The following is a 21,311-nucleotide window of genomic DNA, read 5'->3' as shown; positions in this document are numbered from 1 at the left end:
GTAACGTGTAATCTCAATAAAATTGCAACTTTCATCGTGATTTTTTGAATTTTATTTACGCACATTTCATACATAAACAAATAAAAAAAATGAAAAAAAAATTAGACGAACCGCCGAACCGGAACCGAAACCGGCGATTTTGAACCGCCCCCTTAAACCGGCGGTTTTTTGAACCAGAACCGCCGGGACCCTTAGCGGCCCGGTTCCTGTTCATAGGAAACGTGAACCGTGAACCGCCGGTTCATGAACCGAAACCGACGGTTCCTGAACCGTGTGCAAGCATAATCATAACCTTCACATCTATACAACTGCCGCCTGTTAAAGCTCTATAAATTTATTAAAAGTTCTAAATAAATTATAATGTTTTTTTTAAATATTTCTAAAACCCCCCTTTATAGATGTATAGATAGATTACCTTTTTAAATGATACTATATGAGTCTTCTAAGCAACTCGGCCGCTTTTCAAAGCCAATCGGTTTTGATTGGTTAGAAAAACTGAATCGGCTGGTTTTATTGCTAATAAGTTTTGTAGTTTTAAACTCAATCGGGTTTACCTAACAGCGGTGGAGATACTGATTGAAAATCTGAAGTTGGGAATGGATCTCACTCTGCTCCTTCACTCCTTCACTCCTTCATGGACTTCGGTTACTCCGCTTTCCCTCCCTACTCCCAAATTTCTTTCTCACCCTCTCTATCTGATTCTGACGGATGATTTTATCGACAGGTCGCTATGCTGCTCGGATATTTCACTTATCTCGCGATTTTTGGATCCATTTTACCCGGGAAAGTTGTACCTGGAGCCACTTTATCAGACGGAACTCGCCTGTATTACCGTTGTAACGGTCAGAAATACGACTTCTTCACCCTGATTAAGATCTCGTTTTCATTTATTTAGCCTTTCCTTTATTGTTGTTCCAGGTTTATTATTGCTATTTCTATTGGTTATTCTGCTCGGAATTGGTGGCTGGATGGATCTCTTATCACCTACTGTGAGAACTTATTTAATTCCTACTTTTTACTCGATGCTCATAATTAAATGCCTAATGTTAGTATTTTTCTGCTGAGATTATGCCGAATTTTGAACCTGGTTATTATGCTTCGTAATTGTTCACTTCAAATATGTGATTGATTTTGGAATGATTTGTATTGAAGTGCATCCTTTTCATGTAGGCTATTGCTGATAGAGGTCTCGAGCTTCTATCCGCAACACTAGTATTCAGTGCACTGGTATGTTTAAAATTGGCTGCTCGTTTTGCTTTCTTCATGTGAAAGGGTCTGAATTATTATATTTGCAAGGTTGTACCATTTTGTTAAATGTAAAGTATGTTTTAATTTGCTTGCGTTCAAGTGTAAGTACTATTTCCGTAGAGAAATTTTCAACTTCTGGCTCCATATAACCACATTCAATGATTGATTGCAACTATGCATCACATATTCCTTTGCATGCAACTATGCAGTAATGCCAACTTTTGTAGATTTGTCATCAAGGGTTACCTTGCATCCTTTTACAACCATCAACAAAAACTCATTGTCATCACCTAGTTTTAGCTATTCAAATTTCTGAAATATTCTATATCATATGTCTATACCAGGTAACAAATGTTCTCTACATTGTTGGCTGCAAATCCCATGATCAAAGTTCTTCTTTAAGACCTCACACTACAGGAAACCTAATCGAGGATTGGTACAATTGTCGCATTTTACTACAGATATCTTGAAAGATATTTTCTCCTATGCTATATGTGCTTGTTGGATCCTTTGTGAATGCGAAAGAATGTATATGTATTTCCCTATTGCCTATAAAAGTGAATACTGAATATGGTAGAGAATGGTTGGTTAAATTATAAAACATCGTGTATCTATTCCAATTGACCTGTCTAATATATTGGTAGTGAACCATGAACAGTATTGATGTGAAATTATGCAAACAGAGTAAAAAATGACTGTACATGAACTATCTACACATTATTTCCGTGCTTGTTTAAGGACCCCCCCCCCCCATAAAAAAAGAGCTTTTGGAAAGTGATCAATCTTCAATTTGCACTTCAAGTTCTAATCTGCAGAACGTCATCTGACAGGTGGTTTGGGATACAACTGAATCCTCAATTCATGGGACTCGACCTCAAGTACATTTCTAACCGAGAAACTTAGATCCTTGAAATTACGAGTCCTAAAACTCGCTCAGAAAATAATGTTTGTATATTATATCTTCTTGCAATATTTAAAAGGCCTAGTTGTAAACTTATTCTGTAAACTGAAACTTATTTATTGACCTGGTTATGCTCACTTTATAAACTATAAAAAATTCTGACCTGGCTAAAATCCATGAACTGTTGTAGTGTTATGAATAACAATTCATCCTAATATCACAATCTCTTCCACAGATTCTACTTTGTAAGAGCTGGTATGCTAGGATGGCTTCTTATAAATCTCTCTGTTCTTGTAAAAAGCATTCAAGAAAGCAATTTAAGCCAATCAATGATTTTATACCAGCTATTTTGCGTTGTAAGTGATGCTGTTAAGTTCATTTTCCTTTTGAAGATTTCTTCCTCTAGTTTCCTTCTTTTTTCAGAATTTTCTACTTATCTTGTGTGGCTTACATCCCTATCATTGTATTGTTCTAATGCAGATATACATCATGGATTACTTTATTCATGAAGAGTACATGACCTCCACGTAAGTAGATGATTTTGTTCTAGCTAGTGTTTGTGATTCCAACTGATTTGGTTGCTAACTTGTTTTATAATTAATGTATTTAATATTTATTATTAATGTATTTAGTAATTATTAGAGATATCATCATTGGCTGTGATTTCTTTACTACTAAGCTTGTATCCTCTAATAGTCTAATTACAGTTTACAAGTTACAACTGAAGTTCTTCCATCTCTATATAATCTATAATCCCCTGTTCTCTAGTTAGTTATTAGCAATTTCATTCACATATGATAAATTGTTGAGATCTAACCTCAATTGTTGGCATCTTCTCAGATGGGACATAATTGCTGAAAGATTGGGGTTCATGCTGGTGTTTGGCGATATAGTCTGGATACCATTCACATTCAGTATCCAGGTATATATATAAAGCTTTTTTCTAAAGAGATGCAATGGTTTTTTTCCAGTTGCTGCAAATCATATAAGCTACATTAACATCTATCTAATTAGGCTGCATTTCTAAAAAGTTATGTTTATGTAATTCTTTATGTTAATAGAGACTTTGTAGTGGAGACATGTTAGTCTGGGACTGATGCGTATTGCTAATAAAAGACAAAACCCCCTTTCTCAAACAACATACTTTTGGCTCACAATAGAAATTGGTTTTGGAATGATATCTGACCATGTTTCCTCATTTATGTGTTCCATGGCTTACTTAATCTATGAATGCAACAACACTTGTACAGTAAAAAAGTTAGACATATTCCAACGGTATTCTGCATAATATTACTAGATCGCCGTCTCGGCGATTTAATCTGTCTTGAAATGTCTGATATATGTTTGCTCAAATTCATCCACATGGAGAGAGGGTATATTACTGCAGTTACTGTGTTATACTCATTTTCTTTGCTTTTGTTCGAGTTTCTAGTAGCACGCACTAAACTGGCCTTCACAGTGTGGTTCATTTACAACTAGAAAAGTTTGTAAATGTCTTGCAACTTCTTTATTGAAGTTTTTATGCTTTCTATAACAAATATTGCCGTGTAACCATGTTTTTTTTCATATATGATTACTTATTTATTTCCTTGTTTGAAAGGGTTGGTGGCTTCTAAGGAATAAAGTGGAGCTGACAATTGCTGCTATTATTGCAAATTGTCTTGTCTTTTTCATGGGGTAACGTTTTACATTTCAGAGATTTTTGTATTGCAGCTGTGTATAGTAGCATTACCCTCTTTTTCTGAAGGGCAACTTCACAATCTTGCTAATGCTTCACTCAATCTATTTACCCATTTCCTTGGTTATTAATTTGGGAAGGTATTTGGTCTTTAGAGGAGCTAACAAACAGAAACACGTGTTCAAAAAGAATCCCAAAGCACTAATTTGGGGTAGACCTCCAAAGGTCATTGGTGGAAAGCTGCTTGCTTCTGGTTATTGGTATGTTCTTGTCTGCTGTTTTTAATCTTTGGTGTTCCTTGATCTTCAATCCTTGCGAACGTCTAGTTCCATTGACAGCACTTGTAAAATCATTGCACATCTCAAGCCCATTAAGATATCTGAGACATTGCAGATGATTTTATCTTATTAGTCAATCTGAGATTTCAAACCTATTAAAAGGCTCTAGGCAGTAAACAATATTGAATCTGCTGCTCTTATATGGAATTCAATAGTTTGACCGACTGTTTGGAAGAAGTCAGGTAGCAATTTTCACCTTCATTGTATAAAATTAGGCCTTTTTCAGGGGCATCGCAAGGCACAGTAACTATCTCGGGGACTTGTTGGTAGCTCTGTCCTTCAGTTTACCTTGTGGGATAAGGTAAGCCTGTATCCCTAACTACAAAATTGACAAATAGTGCTTACACATTTTTATGTGTGTGCAGTTCTCCAGTACCATATTTTTATCCCACATACCTTTTCATACTGTTAATATGGAGAGAGAGAAGAGACGAAACCCGGTGCTCGGACAAGTACAAAGACATTTGGGCAGAATACAAGAAAACGGTTCCGTGGAGGATATTTCCATACGTATATTAACTGCAACGTATTGTCTGTATTCAGTAGGCATTGGGGTGTCCTACTTGATTTTCTACTTTTCCTCTCTTTGAATCGCATCATTGATGCATTTTTGTTAACTTGCGATTGCTGTATTAGCCACAAGTATTTTAAATTTTATTGATTCGATACTTGTTATTGTACCTCATTCGTGTCTCGTCATTATCACATGATTATCCAAGTTTTGAGATAATGACTAATTATTAATATCCATTTAAGATTAAGTTGTGAGATTCAATTTTATGAATATATTCAATCATGAATTATAATCTTGCTAATTTAACAGTCTCATAGAATATTATATTGATGTATGCATAATAAATAAGGAACCAAAATGGAATAGATCTGGCTACCGGGCTGGGCACAGATGGGTCCAATATAATCCGTTCGGTTGGGTTTGAATATGGCCCAACTTCATCTTGAAATCGATTCATGAATTATTGTACAGATTTTTAATGGAGTGCTATCTATCACTTTACTGAGGTTGGTGGATTTTAGGTGCCATTTTTATAGGAGAGAGAATATGATGACATTCGCAATAAAAGCTGCTGCCGCTCGTGGTTAAATTAAATTAAAGGTTGATTAGGCCTTTTGAAAACGGATAAACAACTTCACATGGTCAACAAAATGTTATACATTATACTTAATTTACAAGTCGGTAAATGTCTTCATTCTACAACTTGCATTCAAAATATTAAAGGGGAAAAGGGTTTCAAAACGTATGTAACAAATGGGAAAATAGAGTCAGTAAATTAATCAGTCTTTCCCAGCAAATAATAAATTCTCTTAGAGATGTGTGAAATGGGGAGAGATAGATATTTGCAGTGTTTTAACTTTATATTAGAGGTATCAGCTACAAGAACATTTTCAGTGGTCCTCACCTGACTCACTTATTCAATCAATGCAATTGCCTTTATTTGTTTGTCTTTTATCAATGCTATTGCACATGCCCCCTTTTTTATATAGAGAAGATGCCACCGAATAACTTTGCCGTCCCATCTCAACTATATTTATAACTATCATCCATGCACGTCATGTGATGAATCCGCGAATTTCTGATGTTAGTGAATGCAGGAAAATACAGATCACGACACAAAGAATTTACGTGGTTCGATTTACTGAAGTAAATCTACGTCCACGGGAAGAAAAGAGGGCAGAGTTGTATTGCTTGATCTGTTTTCTACAGCTTACAAATACAAACTTGCTATTTGATATTTTATCTCTAGAGAGCGAGAGAGAGAGTCCCCTTAATCTATCTGATCTAAGTTCTATTTATACATTGAACTAAGATCGTGGCTTGCATCACCACTAATGATGGTTGTGGATGTCGTGGAGGTCATGCGATCCTGCATGGGCCCACTATCCTGCATGAGTTAATGGCTGCTTGACACCACTAAATAGATCGTGGGTGTAGTGGAGATCGTGGAGGTTCTGACATGAGTTGACTATCTCCCAGTTCGGTCAAATACTGAGACCGAACTGCTGAACTATTGCCGAGCAGCTTTTGCCGGTCTGAGAGTAGAGCTTGATTGGTCGGCTTTTACCGAGCTGTAGGCTGGGGCCGAACTCTTTGGTAATGCCGAACTGATTGGTTGGCTTTTACCGAGCTGTAGGCTGGGGCCGAACTCTTTGGTAATGCCGATCTGATACTCTTCCTTGGGCTTTGGGCTGATGGGCCGTCACTGCTGTTGGGCTTGTTTAGTCCGTACTCCATCACTACCCCCCCCGAAAAGCGAAGTGAATTACTTCGGCGAAGCGAGTCACTTCGGCATTCTGGATAAAGGTACGGGGTAAGTTGATGTTTGTCTTTGGTCTGATGAAATAAACATCTTTGACCGGACTCGTCTTTGGTCTGATGAAATAAACATCTTTGACCGGACTCGTCTTTGGTCTGATGAAATAAACATCTTTGACCGGACTCGTCTTTGGTCTGATGAAATAAACATCTTTGACCGGACTCGTCTTTGGTCTGATGAAATAAACATCTTTGACCGGACTCGTCTTTGGTCGGATGAAATAAACATCTTTGACCGGACTCGTCTTTGGTCGGATGAAATAAACATCTTTGACCGGACTCGTCTTTGGTCTGATGAAATAAACATCTTTGACCGGACTCGTCTTTGGTCGGATGAAATAAACATCTTTGACCGGACTCGTCTTTGGTCGGATGAAATAAACATCTTTGACCGGACTCGTCTTTGGTCTGATGAAATAAACATCTTTGACCGGACTCGTCTTTGGTCTGATGAAATAAACATCTTTGACCGGACTCGTCTTTGGTCGGATGAAATAAACATCTTTGACCGGACTCGTCTTTGGTCTGATGAAATAAACATCTTTGACCGGACTCGTCTTTGGTCTGATGAAATAAACATCTTTGACCGGACTCGTCTTTGGTCTGATGAAATAAACATCTTTGACCGGACTCGTCTTTGGTCTGATGAAATAAACATCTTTGACCGGACTCGTCTTTGGTCTGATGAAATAAACATCTTTGACCGGACTCGTCTTTGGTCGGATGAAATAAACATCTTTGACCGGACTCGTCTTTGGTCTGATGAAATAAACATCTTTGACCGGACTCGTCTTTGGTCTGATGAAATAAACATCTTTGACCGGACTCGTCTTTGGTCTGATGAAATAAACATCTTTGACCGGACTCGTCTTTGGTCGGATGAAATAAACATCTTTGACCGGACTCGTCTTTGGTCTGATGAAATAAACATCTTTGACCGGACTCGTCTTTGGTCTGATGAAATAAACATCTTTGACCGGACTCGTCTTTGGTCTGATGAAATAAACATCTTTGACCGGACTCGTCTTTGGTCTGATGAAATAAACACCTTTGACCGGACTCGTCTTTGGTCTGATGAAATAAACACCTTTGACCGGACTCGTCTTTGGTCTGATGAAATAAACATCTTTGACCGGACTCGTCTTTGGTCTGATGAAATAAACACCTTTGACCGGACTCGTCTTTGGTCGGATGAAATAAACATCTTCGACCGGACTCGTCTTTGGTCGGATGAAATAAACATCTTTGACCGGACTCGTCTTTGGTCTGATGAAATAAACATCTTTGACCGGACTCGTCTTTGGTCTGATGAAATAAACATCTTTGACCGGACTCGTCTTTGGTCTGATGAAATAAACATCTTTGACCGGACTCGTCTTTGGTCTGATGAAATAAACATCTTTGACCGGACTCGTCTTTGGTCTGATGAAATAAACATCTTTGACCGGACTCGTCTTTGGTCGGATGAAATAAACATCTTTGACCGGACTCGTCTTTGGTCTGATGAAATAAACATCTTTGACCGGCCTAAGCTTGTGTCCTAATTTGGCGAGTTTTATCGCTTGGATCGGACTTTCCCTTGTCCTAATTCGGGGATCGGACTTTCCCTTGTCCTAATTCGGCGAGTTTTATCGCGTGGATCGGACTTTCCCTTGTCCTAATTCAGGCAAGTTTTATCGCGTGAATCGGACTTTTGTTGCAGTTCGTTTCAAACGAAGTGCTTATTTCTTAAGCCGAATTGTGGTCTTGTATCTTCCTGAGAAGCTTGGACTCACAATCGTTGGCTTGTTGCAGTTCGTTTCAGACGGACTGCTTGTTAAGCTGAATTGTGGTCTTGTATCCTCCTTAGAAGCTTGGACTCACAATCGTTGGCTTATTGCAGTTCGTTTCAGACGAACTGCTTGTTTAAGCTGAATTGTGGTCTTGTATCCTCTTTAGAAGCTTGGACTTCATAATCGTTGGCTTATTGCAGTTCGTTTCAGACGAACTGCTTGTTTAAGCTGAATTGTGGTCTTGTATCCTCTTTAGAAGCTTGGACTTCACAATCGTTGGCTTATTGCAGTTCGTTTCAGACGAACTGCTTGTTTTAAGCTGAATTGTGGTCTTGTATCCTCTTTAGAAGCTTGGACTTCACAATCGTTGGCTTATTGCAGTTCGTTTCAGACGAACTGCTTGTTTAAGCTGAATTGTGGTCTTGTATCCTCTTTAGAAGCTTGGACTTCACAATCGTTGGCTTATTGCAGTTCGTTTCAGACGAACTGACATCTCTTCGGTACGGAGGAGATGGAGTTCTCCTGTGGTTCCGGTACCGAGGAGGAACAGGAACATGTCGGGGTTGAGGATTCTTCTTTCCGGAAGACACGGCACTACTGCGGTAGTGACTTTCATGTCTGGAGGAGGAAGGAGAATCCACCCTTTTCGTCTTCGGCTCTTGGCTCTTTTGCAGGAAGGCTAAGAACTCATCCTGCTTCTCAGCCAAGAACAGCTTGACAGCCTCATTCAAATCAGGCTGCTGGGAAGACTCGGTGTGTGGACCTTTTGAGCGGCTTGTTCCTTCTCCGTGAGAACTGGAAGTAGATTTTTCACGAGGCTGCTTTCCAGGCCTATGGGCTGCTGGATTAGCTTCCTCATGGTTATCACGGACGGAGGCACGGGTGTTATGTGATCTGGTATGCATTTTTTTGGTAGAAGAGGATCAAAAACTCGCTTTATCACAAATTTGGTTCTCTGTTTCCCACAGACGGCGCCAGTGATGAATCCGCGAATTTCTGATGTTAGTGAATGCAGGAAAATACAGATCACGACACAAAGAATTTACGTGGTTCGATTTACTGAAGTAAATCTACGTCCACGGGAAGAAAAGAGGGCAGAGTTGTATTGCTTGATCTGTTTTCTACAGCTTACAAATACAAACTTGCTATTTGATATTTTATCTCTAGAGAGCGAGAGAGAGAGTCCCCTTAATCTATCTGATCTAAGTTCTATTTATACATTGAACTAAGATCGTGGCTTGCATCACCACTAATGATGGTTGTGGATGTCGTGGAGGTCATGCGATCCTGCATGGGCCCACTATCCTGCATGAGTTAATGACTGCTTGACACCACTAAATAGATCGTGGGTGTAGTGGAGATCGTGGAGGTTCTGACATGAGTTGACTATCTCCCAGTTCGGTCAAATACTGAGACCGAACTGCTGAACTATTGCCGAGCAGCTTTTGCCGGTCTGAGAGTAGAGCTTGATTGGTCGGCTTTTACCGAGCTGTAGGCTGGGGCCGAACTCTTTGGTAATGCCGAACTGATTGGTTGGCTTTTACCGAGCTGTAGGCTGGGGCCGAACTCTTTGGTAATGCCGATCTGATACTCTTCCTTGGGCTTTGGGCTGATGGGCCGTCACTGCTGTTGGGCTTGTTTAGTCCGTACTCCATCACCATGCATATTCATCGTTTCGCGACGTTATTCAAATGCATCGTACGTTAACCTGATTCGAGAAGTTCAGGCTTCTCGGATCCGGCGAGACACACCATAACAAACACAAACTGCCAACTACGAAACAAAATGGATCTTCCCAATGCAAAATTGTTTGTGTCTAAGCAAATAGAAAATCAAACCTTTGGAAATTGGAAACAACGTAGAAATAACAATTGAATAAGCAAGAAAATAAAGGGCATAGTAAATGGAGACAATGGATTCAGAGGTGTTGAAAGCATGCCATAAGTGTTATGTGGTGTTTGGTTGAGCATGCCACAAGTGGCTTTCATGCATGTTACTTTGCTCCAACCTCATCTTTTTTCACCACTTCCATTATTTTCTTGCTTTGTTAACTGCACTGCTGTTTTTCACTCATTTTTCATTATTCGGTGATCAACGAGGGGTCATACTGTACAGTTAAGTGTAAATGTGTTTATTAATTTCGATAAAAATGAGTACAATTAAATGAAATTTAAAAAGGTCGGTAAAACTTTGACACTAAAGACTTTCGTTACAGAAATACTCCATATTGAATTCAATTTTGTCTAAATGTGGTGTTGTGTAAATATGTGTACTAATTTCGACAAAAGTTGAAGAAAAAAAATGATACATAGCTCCAAGTTTTGGTCTGTTGATGAGTACTTGAATGAAATTTAATCATGAAAGTTGGTTGCTGAAACTTTGACACCGATCACTTCCGTTAGAGATATACTACTCCCCTTGTCCATTCTAAGTGACATACTTTTTTTTTGAACGTCTTATTTTAAATGTCATATTTTTTAAAATAGAAGACTCACTCTGTACCTTATTCTCTTTCCACTTTAAAGGCCACTGATATGCTAACATGAAATATCTACCTATGGAACGGATGGAGTATCTATTTATGCTGACATGCAGTACATACAAAGACAGACTTACATGGAGTTATGGGGGCAGTATCTACCTATGGAACGGAGGGAGTATCTATCTATGCTGATACGCAGTACATACAGAGACAGACTTACATGGAGTTATGGGGGCAGTATCTACCTATGGAACGGAGGGAGTATCTATCTATGCTGATACGCAGTACATACAGAGACAGACTTACATGGAGTTATGGGGGTGCCTTGAGTCTTAGACCCTCCACTCATTTGAGCTCTTACTATATTATATAATCATACAATATTTTAAAAAAGTATTAGCTAGCTCAGTTGGTTGTCAAAGGCCACTGATAACCACAGGGTTCGAATTCTCTCGCTATTTTCTGGATTTCCATTCTAATTCTTGTTTCTTGTTTCTTGTTTTTGTAGATTTCTAGATTTTCTATTAGTTTTATTCTTATAACTGGTTTTATTCTTGGTATATTTTCTCATAACTAGTTTAATTATATTAGTGCTGTTTTTTATTTTCTTTGCTAATTTATTTTCTAATAATTAATCTATTTCCATTTTTATAATTAATTCATTAACTAGTAAGATCATAAAGTAATGATTTTTTATTTTAGAGGTAACTATACAAAAGGTATCTGAACTATGCGTTTCGCACATAAACGGTCCTTGAACTTTAAAAATATCACCGGTAGTCCCTGAACTAAGGTGTAATCACATTTATGGTACATTTTCACTATTCATCATAATTTGGCACCAAAAATGCTCCCAAGGCATGGAAGACATTTTTCAACTTTCATATCGATGTACTGGATATGATATTTTCTCTATCTCTCTCTTGAGTATTGGATATGATATTTTTTTATAGTTTGAATATCTAAAATGATATTTTTTATTTCACTTTTTCAATCACTTTATTTCATATCCTCTTTCTCTCTCTCTCTAAAACGTTTAGAAAGTGTTAAATAAAAAATACTATGAAATTTTTAAATAAATTAATTATAAAAATTAATTTTTATAATTATAAAAATTAATATCCAATACTCAAGAGAGAGATAGAGAAAATATCATATTCAGTACCTAGATATGAAAGTCCAAAAATGTCTTCCATACTTTGGGGGCATTTTTTGTGCGAAATTGTGATGGATAGTGAAAAAGTACCATAAATATGATTACACCTTAGTTCAGAGACTACCGGTGATATTTTTAAAGTTCATGTACCGTTTGCGTGTGAAACACATAGTTTAGGGACCATTTACATAGTTCACTCTTAATTTTTAAAATTATATGCTACTCCATCCGTCCGCCATTAGGAGTCCCATTTATGGGCGACACGGATTTTAAGAAATGTTAAGAAAAGTGGGTCGAAAAAAGTTAGTGGAATAAGTGTTCAACTTGTATATATTAGTTTTAAATGAAATGTGAGTGGAATGAGTTAGTGGAAGGTGAGACCCTATTACCATTTATGGTAAAAGTGAACCGCGACTCCTATTCGCGGACGGACTAAAATGGGAAAATGAGACTCTTATTCACAGACAAAGGGAGTATTATTTTACCGTCAACATTGTTATCGTATGTGTCTTTAATTTATATTGCTCATTCTTAAATTATTTATCTCTCCTCATCTATCTTTCTCGCAGCTACATAATATGTTGAGATGTTTCTGGCATTGTCGACATTAAAATCCGCAACAATTGTTAATAGTTGTTTAGACCCCCCGTGTAAAATTCATGGGCCCACCACTGATGCATGCAGTATATATAATGCTATTCATTTTACTGTTATGATGTCCCTGTTTAATTTCTACAATGACATAGATGTATGTAATGTAAGTATATTTTCTAATTTCCATAATGACGATTGTCATATTCCAACAATTTGCATATATTGAAGTTCGTTGCAATGGAATAATGACCCAAGTGCAACAATGTATATAAAAAACTAGGTGCAATGTAGATAATACCGAAAAAAATATACTCCATTCGCCCAATTAAGATGACACATTTCTTAGTCAGCACGAGATTTTAAAAATTATTGGTTAATGTGGTTAATTGGAGAGACAAAGAGTGTACTCCCTCCGTCCCTGGAAATTTTTCACTTCTTTCCGAAATTTTTCACTTCTTTCCATTTTGTCCATCCATAAAAATTTGTCACCTGTCACTTTTACCATTTTTTATAGTGAAATCTCATATTCCATTAACTCATTCTCACTCACATTTTATTATAAAACTAATACTCCTTTCTTCCGCCATTAAGAGTCCCATTTTTTTGTGGCACGGGTTTTAAGAAATGTTAAGAAAAGTGAGTGGAAAAATGTTAGTGGAATATGAGTCTCACTTGTATAAATTAGTTTTAAATGAAATGTGAGTGGAATGAGTTAGTGGAAGGAGAGACCCTATTACCATTTATGATAAAAGTGAACCGGGACTCCTATTCGCGGACGGACTAAAATGGAAAAAACGGGACTCCTATTCACGGACGGAGGAAGTATATAAAAGTAGTACTCATACTGTAATATCCCTAACTTTTGGGAAGTTAAAATTAGAGTTATAATTATAGTGGGTGTTTATATGCTTTATATTAGAAATAAAGAAAATAGAAAAATAGAAAAGAAGATTAAGATAAAGAGAAAGGAAAAGATTAAATAGATGGTGATAGGTGGAAAGGAGAAGATTAATATCCACTAATTTTTTTCTAACTCACTTTTTATTATATTTCTTAAAACTCATGCCGGATCAAATGATGACCAATTATTAGGGACGGAGGGAGTATGTAAGTATTAAATGGAAAGAGAATGAGAGAGAAAAAAGTTATTGAGTGTATTAATTGAAGAGAAAGTTACTAAAAATAGAAATGTGTCATCTTTATTGGGATAAACTAAAAAGGAAAATGTGTCATAGTAGATGAGACGGACGAGTACTATATAAGTGTGTTTTTGAATTGCATATGTATATATAAGTCGGACATTTTTATCGATGTAAAGCTATATTTGTGCACATATAATACACACAGAATTAATAAAATCTACATCATCCATTTTTTTATCTAATAACGAATCACATTTGACTTTAGTTACGTATTTAGGACATGGTTTCATTCTAATCCTACCATACACAGAGATGTAATTAGATAATAACGGTGTCAAATTAATGATCATTAGATTTTAAGATTTAATGGTAGGAAGACACCACATGAAACTTTTGAATATCATTATTTTTAATACTCTATAAAAGATTATTAGTGTAAATCCATATATAGGGACTAGGGTAATTATTATGTCCTGTATTATCTCAATCTTTCTATAATACCATACTCTCTTCGCCTTTGAAAAGTGTTAATATTTAGTTTGAAACGGATTTTAATATATAATTTGCTAAAGTAAGAGAGATATGGAAACAAAAACTAATTAAAATGAAATAATGATTTTCGACTGGCAATGAGCCTATTTTTTGTTAGCTTAACATAATCAATAATGATTCTACATTTATCTTTGTAGTCTTATCCTGTGATGACTCAAACGCTAAAAAATGAAATAAGAACATAAAAAAGTGAACCCATCGGGATTAGGGGTGGTCAGTCGTACCGAGAACGTCATACCGTACCAAAAACTGCGGTATGACAAACCATCATATCGATACCATACCGAAATATCAGTATACCGCAATTCGGTATGCCAAATATTGGGTATGGTTAATTTTTGATACTGTTACCTTACCGTATTGTGGTGCACAGCACTTTTACGGTACACCTTAATACCGTTATGCAAAAAAAATATATTTTATCCACAATTATTTAAAGTATTATATATATATATATATATATATATATATATATATATATATATATATATATATATATGGATGTATTCATTTCCTTTTCCCATATTTCCTCATATTTCCTTCTTGATCTTAGCCCTTGATTTTCGAAATCCTATGGCCTAAATTTGTTTGTATAAACATTAACTTTAATGATTAAAAAACCCGAAAAGGGCTAAAATGGAAATCAAATTTGGATCAGTTTCTCTCCACCCTTAATTCACGTGTTTCCTTATTTTCAATATCTCAAAATCGTCTTCAATCTGGAAGGAAGATATTCACGCAATCATTGTGCCAATCAATTCATTCATCAAAATCGTTGTCAACACCAGTGAATTATATCCTTCAATTACTGTGATTTGTTCTCGAAATCCAAAGAATGATTCGTTCTCTCAAGTCCGACGATCAAATCGAATCCAAAACCGCAATTCGAATAAAATCTAGAAGGATCCTTCAATCACTGCAACGACGTGATCGAACTTCAATTGGTGCATAGATTGACGATTCCGCTCCTCTGCAATTGGTGAATTCAGAACTGCAATTCTTTCTTAATCAACTCTGAATTTCATGGAGTTTGACGATCCCCTGTCATGGAGATAAGTCAATTCTCCAAGGGTAAGAAAATCATCAAGCCGTCGTAATGTATTCTCTAATTGAAATTCATGAATTCCTTGCTGCAAGTCATTGTTGCTCCTTCGATAATCTGTAAACTTCATATTTTTTTTATTAATGATTATTTGATAATCTGCAAATTCATCATTTGTTTGATTCATAATTGTTTGATAATGTGTAAATTTCATGTTTTTTTAATTAGCTTTGTTAATCTGAATTTGATTCATGAGTATTATTTATTCTTATTTGTCTACTTGATTTATTTTTGGTGTAACAAGTTTTATGAATCTCATATGTTTGGTAATGTATTATGAATTGCATTTCTTTGAACTTGCAATTGCATAATTACTGTTCAAATTCATATTGATTCGTTTACGAACAAGATGTACCGTGTTACGCTGTTGGCACACGTTTTTTGTTTCCCCCAATGGTTTAATAAGATTAGGGGCTAGGGTATAGTACGTACACATTAATAACAAATTATAAACCGATTTGAATAATGCACCAAATTGTAACGAGTAATGGATATTATTAACTATATAATGCAAAATATGTGAACTGCAATGCATACGAATAAGATGCACCGTGATACGATGTTTGGCACACGTTTCTTGTTTCCCCCAAGGGTTTAATAAGACTATGGGCTAGGGTATAGTACCTATACATTAATAACAATGTTTTTAAAAAGCGCTTGTTTGTACTTGTATGCATTCGCTGAACTATTTGCTCTTTTTTACAGTGGTGGTTGTACTTGAATGTTCGTCGGAGTTGAAGCCTTTATATCTCTCATAATGCAACGTTTGGTTTTTATTTAATGAAGTCAGCTACGTATCAGTTGTGTTCGGATGGATTATTTTGTTTGTTCCTAGGTCATAATGCAACGTTTTAATTAAATAATACTTTAAAATGTCTACTGCAGAATTTATTTCCGATTTTATTATTCTATGGACCCCTGAATTCTGACGAAACTTAAATAATTCACTTATTGGAGTAAATAATGCAGCCCATTGATAGTTCGTATTCAATACAAAATTGTAAATAATGATAATATATTGGTAAATAATGCAAAGTTTTAATCAAATAATGCACTAATTTATCTATTGGTGAATGTATATCCAGTTTTAATATACCATGCACCCCCTGAATTCTGGCGTAACGTTTAAAAGAAATAATGCACTTATTTGAGTAAATAATACAGCACATTGAAAGGTAGTCTACCATACACCATTTTAAATAATGATAAGGTCTCGGTACATAATGTAACGTCTTAATCAAATAATGCAATTATCTGTGTACTGCTGAATTTATATACACTTTAAATATACCATGCATACTTCTTATAATGCATAATTAATTGTACATAATAACAATATAATTACACATAATGCTCAGACTTTGCATATACACAATTATTATCCTGATGAACACTATATTGCAAATAATGACAGTCGATAAAGGAATAATGCACAGATTGTAAACCACAATGCATAATCTTTAATGCTGAATAACGACAATTTATGCAGAGTCTCAAAATCAGTAGCTAATATCCGAACGCACTTATTAAGTTGCGAAAAAGTACAGTTTTAAATTGAAACATCTATCTGAATATCAGTTAACCCATTAACCAAGTTGACCCTATAGCCGAACCAAGACTCATGCCAGACCATAATTCTCGACCCACTGTTCAAAGTTGAACTTGGGAGGTCTCTCTCTCCAATAGAGTCGATCAGTTAAGGAATTCTGACGGCGTTCGCCGACAGTAGAGTTGATCACCTTTTCGACCTGTAGGTTGATTCGGCTCACCCTCACTTCTAGACGTACTTGGGCCTACATCAGCCAATCTCTCTCTGAATTTTTTTGCCAACACAACTGGTATAATGTCGTCCACTGCGTCGTCTATCTCGTCTCTAAGCTGCTTCTCTGATATTACCAAACAACACAACACATCAGAAAATTATCACCAACTCAAAAGACAGCATGATATGAGTTGTGTAAGTTTGTTGTGGGAAGTGCATTAAGTTAATCAACAACCTGAAACTTAATGCATAAAACAGAATCAATAATGTGTTTGCCAAAGCAAATAATGCGTTAGACAAAGCAAATAATGCACATGTATTAATCACAACAAATATTGCTTCAGTCAGAATACATAATGCATAAAACAGTACCCATAATGCGTTTGACAAAGCAAATAATGCACTTATTACCATCAGATAACATATTTGTCAATTTAATCAACAACCTGAAACTTAGTTTCTAATCTGAGGCAATTAACAAATACAATCAACACCTCTGATGTGCTTACTATACTCCTAATAGTTACCTAAACCGGCTGCACAATGGCATGACATATACTAATAATACCATGTTATAATGCATAATATACTTCACATAATGTAAATTTCATAGGACATAATGCATTGTCTAAACCCAAAAATGCACATGTATTACACCCAAAGACTATTAACCAATATCAAGAATACAACTCATAATGAACCATAAACTACAACATATGCATAATTACAGATTCATACTCCAATTCCCAAACCAAGTATTAACCATATTCAATCTAGACTGAGTTGCTTAAACATCATAGACAATACCTGTATTTATGCCTGAGTTTATTAAGTAAAAAAATAGGGCAGAATGCATTGTCTAAACACAAAAACGCACATGTATTACATCCAAAGACTAGTAACCAATATCAAGAATACAACTCAGGCTGAACCATAAACTCCAACAAATGCATAATTACAAATTCATAATGCACTTCCCACACCAAACAATAATCATATTTATACTTTGCCGGAGTTGCTTAACCCCCGTAGTCAATACCCGTATTAATGCATAATATAGACAGCATAATGCAAAAATCATGTTACATAATGCATAGTCCAACATAAATAATGCACAAATATAATTTTGCCAGAGTCTAGTCAGTAAAAAACACAACACCCTACATAATGCATCATTTACTGCACATAATGACACTTACATATATACATAATGCATTAATCACACATGCAATTATCCTTCCACAAAATCGACAGATAAGATATTGAATAGCACAAGCAGCGCCGCAAATATACCTGCAGCTTGGGATGGTTGTGAGCGCGGACGTCCTCGCTTAGGCATATTAAATCTGTCGGGAAATAACCAAATCAAATACAAGAATCCATGCTTTCAGACCCAAAATACAAAAAACCCAGTCGGATACAGAGAAATGTCAGCACAAACAATATAACCCAGTCGGATAACAAAATCCATGCTTTTATACCCAAAACAATAAAATCCAGTGTGAATTTCATGAGCCGCGACAATTGTCACTGTTCCAATCTATAGTTTTCGTGGCAACAAAATAATTACAGGAAAGTAACGTATCTTGTCGCCGGTAGCGGTTCGGTGTTAGCAACTGTGGAGGGTGGGTGTTGAAATATTGGACGATTACTTCAATGAATTCAGAGCGGCGAATGGGATCTAGGGTTTAGATAGTGGAGAGAGTGGAGAGTGGGTTTACAGAGTTTAATGAGCGAGAATGAAGAGACGGATGTTTCAAATCCCAAAAATTTCACCCTTTCCAAATTCTGGCGGTTCTATTTGTGTAGAATGACAATTTTAGCCTTATAATGCCTACACACAGGTTCCATAATGCAACACGGATAAATATTGGTAGTAAAAATCTGGACCATTGATGCATACAATCTAACGCCTAATAATAAGAAGAACAAAGGATGTTAGTGTTGAATAGGAGAATAATGCTCCCATATATATATATATATATATATATATATATATATATATATATATATATATATATATATATATATATATATATATATATATATATATATATATATATACATATATATTAAATATAATATAATATTTATATAATATTTCAATATATGCCGTTTTTCAGTATGCACCAAGGATTTGGTATACCGCGGTATACTGAATCTATGGTATGTACCAAATATTCGATATACCACGGTATAGAAAAATTGATAGCATTACCGTACCGAAAGGTTTCGTGATATACCGAAAAACCGACATTTTCGGTATTTTTCGGTATGGCAAGTGTGATATTTTTGTATTTCGATATTTTTCTCCATTCTAAATCGGATGCCAAAGCGTCTGCTTCTCGTAGAAGATGATCCTTACCGCCATATCCAATCTTCTAGTCCTCGCAAAAAGGAAAGAGAATTTCTTACTCTTTCTTTTTGGAACAGAGGATTACGGAACTAATATTGATGAAATAAGGTCATACTAATAAGGTTTGAATGCGAGTCTTCTTCTTGTTTTACTAGAGGGTTTTAATTAACTTCTATTGATCATATTTCCTATAAAAAAAAGGTAAATGGCTAAAAAAACCTTGAAATTTGATCAATTTTGGTCTATCCCATAACCTTAAAAAGTGACCAGTCATATCATAACTTTGATCTTTTTCTCGATCGTCCCATAGCAAACCAACCAAGACCAACGAAAAAACTAAGTACCAACATTAAACCAAAAGCAAAAACAAGCATACGACCAAAGCTCACACCACAAGCAACTAGCCACCATGCAAGCAAGGCTAACAAAGTTTTACATCAAACCAAGGGCAAGACAAACCTCTTTAGTGGTCTTTGATTGCAACTTTAGCCTTATGCTTGATGTCAGTCCATCTTCTAACCCGGCTCAACTCCTCATAAATTTGCTCCGGTAAAAATGAAAACTCTGGACACCATCCTTTAGCCTACGAACCTAGCCTCCACGGTAAGAGTCTCTTCTCAGTTTCCCAACTTGGGACAATCTTATCGAAACTAATTTTGTTCCTAAGCTACCAAATGGACCACGCTGTCACATAGAAGAGGGAGCACCACAGTTTTTTTTATCAAATTTAATGAAAGGAGCGTCCATCCAGCTGAGAAAGCACGAGACCGGGTCTTTGGGAAAATACAGAAATAAATTCCAACAGCCGCAGCAGAAATACCACAACCTACTAGAACACTCGCACTCGAAAATGACATGATCAACAATCTCTAGCTCTTCTTTGCAAAAGACACATAAGTTGTCTTCAATCCCAGGGGGCCTAAATCTGAATAAGCTCTCCTTCGTGTTGAGCCGTCCCTGGAGAATAAACCACAATAGGAGTTGTGCACATGGTGGAGCAACTTTCCTCTATGCTAGTCTTCTATGACCAACCCGATTGCTCACAATCCTGCTCAAACAGGTAACCTGCAAATAAAAGTCAGAAACAGAGAAAGGCTTAGAATTATCGAAGGCATAAACTCTCTTATCGCTCTCACTCTCACTGAGGGAAGTGTGATCCACGGCTAAATATAGGCTCTTCACCAATTCTTCCTCCCAGGCAAACAACCTTCTTCTCCACATAAACTTCCACACCCATTTATTGTTCTCCCATATCCCCATCTCTCCAATGAAGTCATTCTGCTGCATAGAGATAAAAAAAAAGAGCCTAGGAAAGAGCTTCTTCAGAGTGTCACCTTCGGTCCAGTTATCAAGCCAAAATCTAGTGGAAGCCCCATTGCCAACTTTTAATTGAATCCCTTTCTTTGCCACATCTTACACTTCCTTGTCAAACATAGAGAAATCTTGTAACTGTTCCATATGCTTCCAGAATCCCTTTCTTTGCTACATCTTGCACTTCCTCATATCTAATAAGAGGAAAAACTAATAAAAACATACATATGATACTTATGATGAGAGAGAGAAAATAATAATAATAATAATAATAATAATAATAATAATAATAATAATAATAATAATAATAATAATAATAATAATAATAATAATAATAATAATAATAATATATTCTTCCTACGTTTCAATTAAGTTGAGTCAAAACTTTTGAATATAAAGATTAAGAAATTGTTTTGAAAAGTAGGAGATAGGAATATAGTAGAAAAAATAAAGAGAATAAAATAGGTGATTGAATAAAGTAAAAATAATTTAATATTTTATATTTTTATAAAGAAAAAAAACTCAATTTAGTTGGAATATTTCAAAAAAGAATATGCCTTACGGAGGGCATACTTAGAGCATCCC

At 36.0% G+C, this 21,311-nt stretch overlaps 1 protein-coding gene and 1 long non-coding RNA gene across 4 annotated transcripts; one reads left to right on the top strand and one right to left on the bottom strand.

Annotated features, from left to right (window-relative positions):
- Positions 1-460: 460 nt before the first annotated feature.
- LOC121747986 (delta(14)-sterol reductase-like) lies at positions 461-4,850 on the top strand. Of its 3 annotated transcripts, none has more exons than XM_042142200.1 (13): positions 461-644; positions 725-842; positions 919-989; positions 1,171-1,227; positions 1,593-1,684; positions 2,079-2,126; positions 2,385-2,505; positions 2,630-2,676; positions 2,990-3,071; positions 3,750-3,826; positions 3,968-4,087; positions 4,381-4,466; positions 4,531-4,672. In XM_042142200.1, the coding sequence occupies exons 1-12, from the start codon at positions 597-599 to the stop codon at positions 4,433-4,435; spliced, it is 936 nt and encodes a 311-aa protein (XP_041998134.1). In that variant the 5' UTR covers positions 461-596; the 3' UTR covers positions 4,436-4,466; positions 4,531-4,672. The 3 variants fall into 3 exon arrangements, with proteins under 3 accessions (XP_041998134.1, XP_041998126.1, XP_041998119.1); XM_042142185.1 differs by having other exon boundaries at positions 466-644; positions 4,392-4,466; positions 4,531-4,850; XM_042142192.1 differs by lacking the exon at positions 1,171-1,227 and having other exon boundaries at positions 464-644; positions 4,392-4,466; positions 4,531-4,850.
- Positions 4,851-16,755: 11,905 nt separating this feature from the next.
- LOC121803431 lies at positions 16,756-20,890 on the bottom strand. The gene is made up of 3 exons (XR_006051007.1): positions 19,875-20,890; positions 18,353-18,405; positions 16,756-17,183 (listed from the first exon to the last, which is right to left on the bottom strand). It is a non-coding gene; the product is annotated as an uncharacterized LOC121803431 (long non-coding RNA).
- Positions 20,891-21,311: the final 421 nt, after the last annotated feature.

The sequence above is a fragment of the Salvia splendens genome, chromosome 1 (assembly GCF_004379255.2).
Source record: "Salvia splendens isolate huo1 chromosome 1, SspV2, whole genome shotgun sequence".
Classification (NCBI taxonomy): domain Eukaryota; kingdom Viridiplantae; phylum Streptophyta; class Magnoliopsida; order Lamiales; family Lamiaceae; genus Salvia; species Salvia splendens.
The sequence above is the reverse complement of the archived record's forward strand: the minus strand, read 5'-3'. Positions and strand labels throughout refer to the sequence as shown.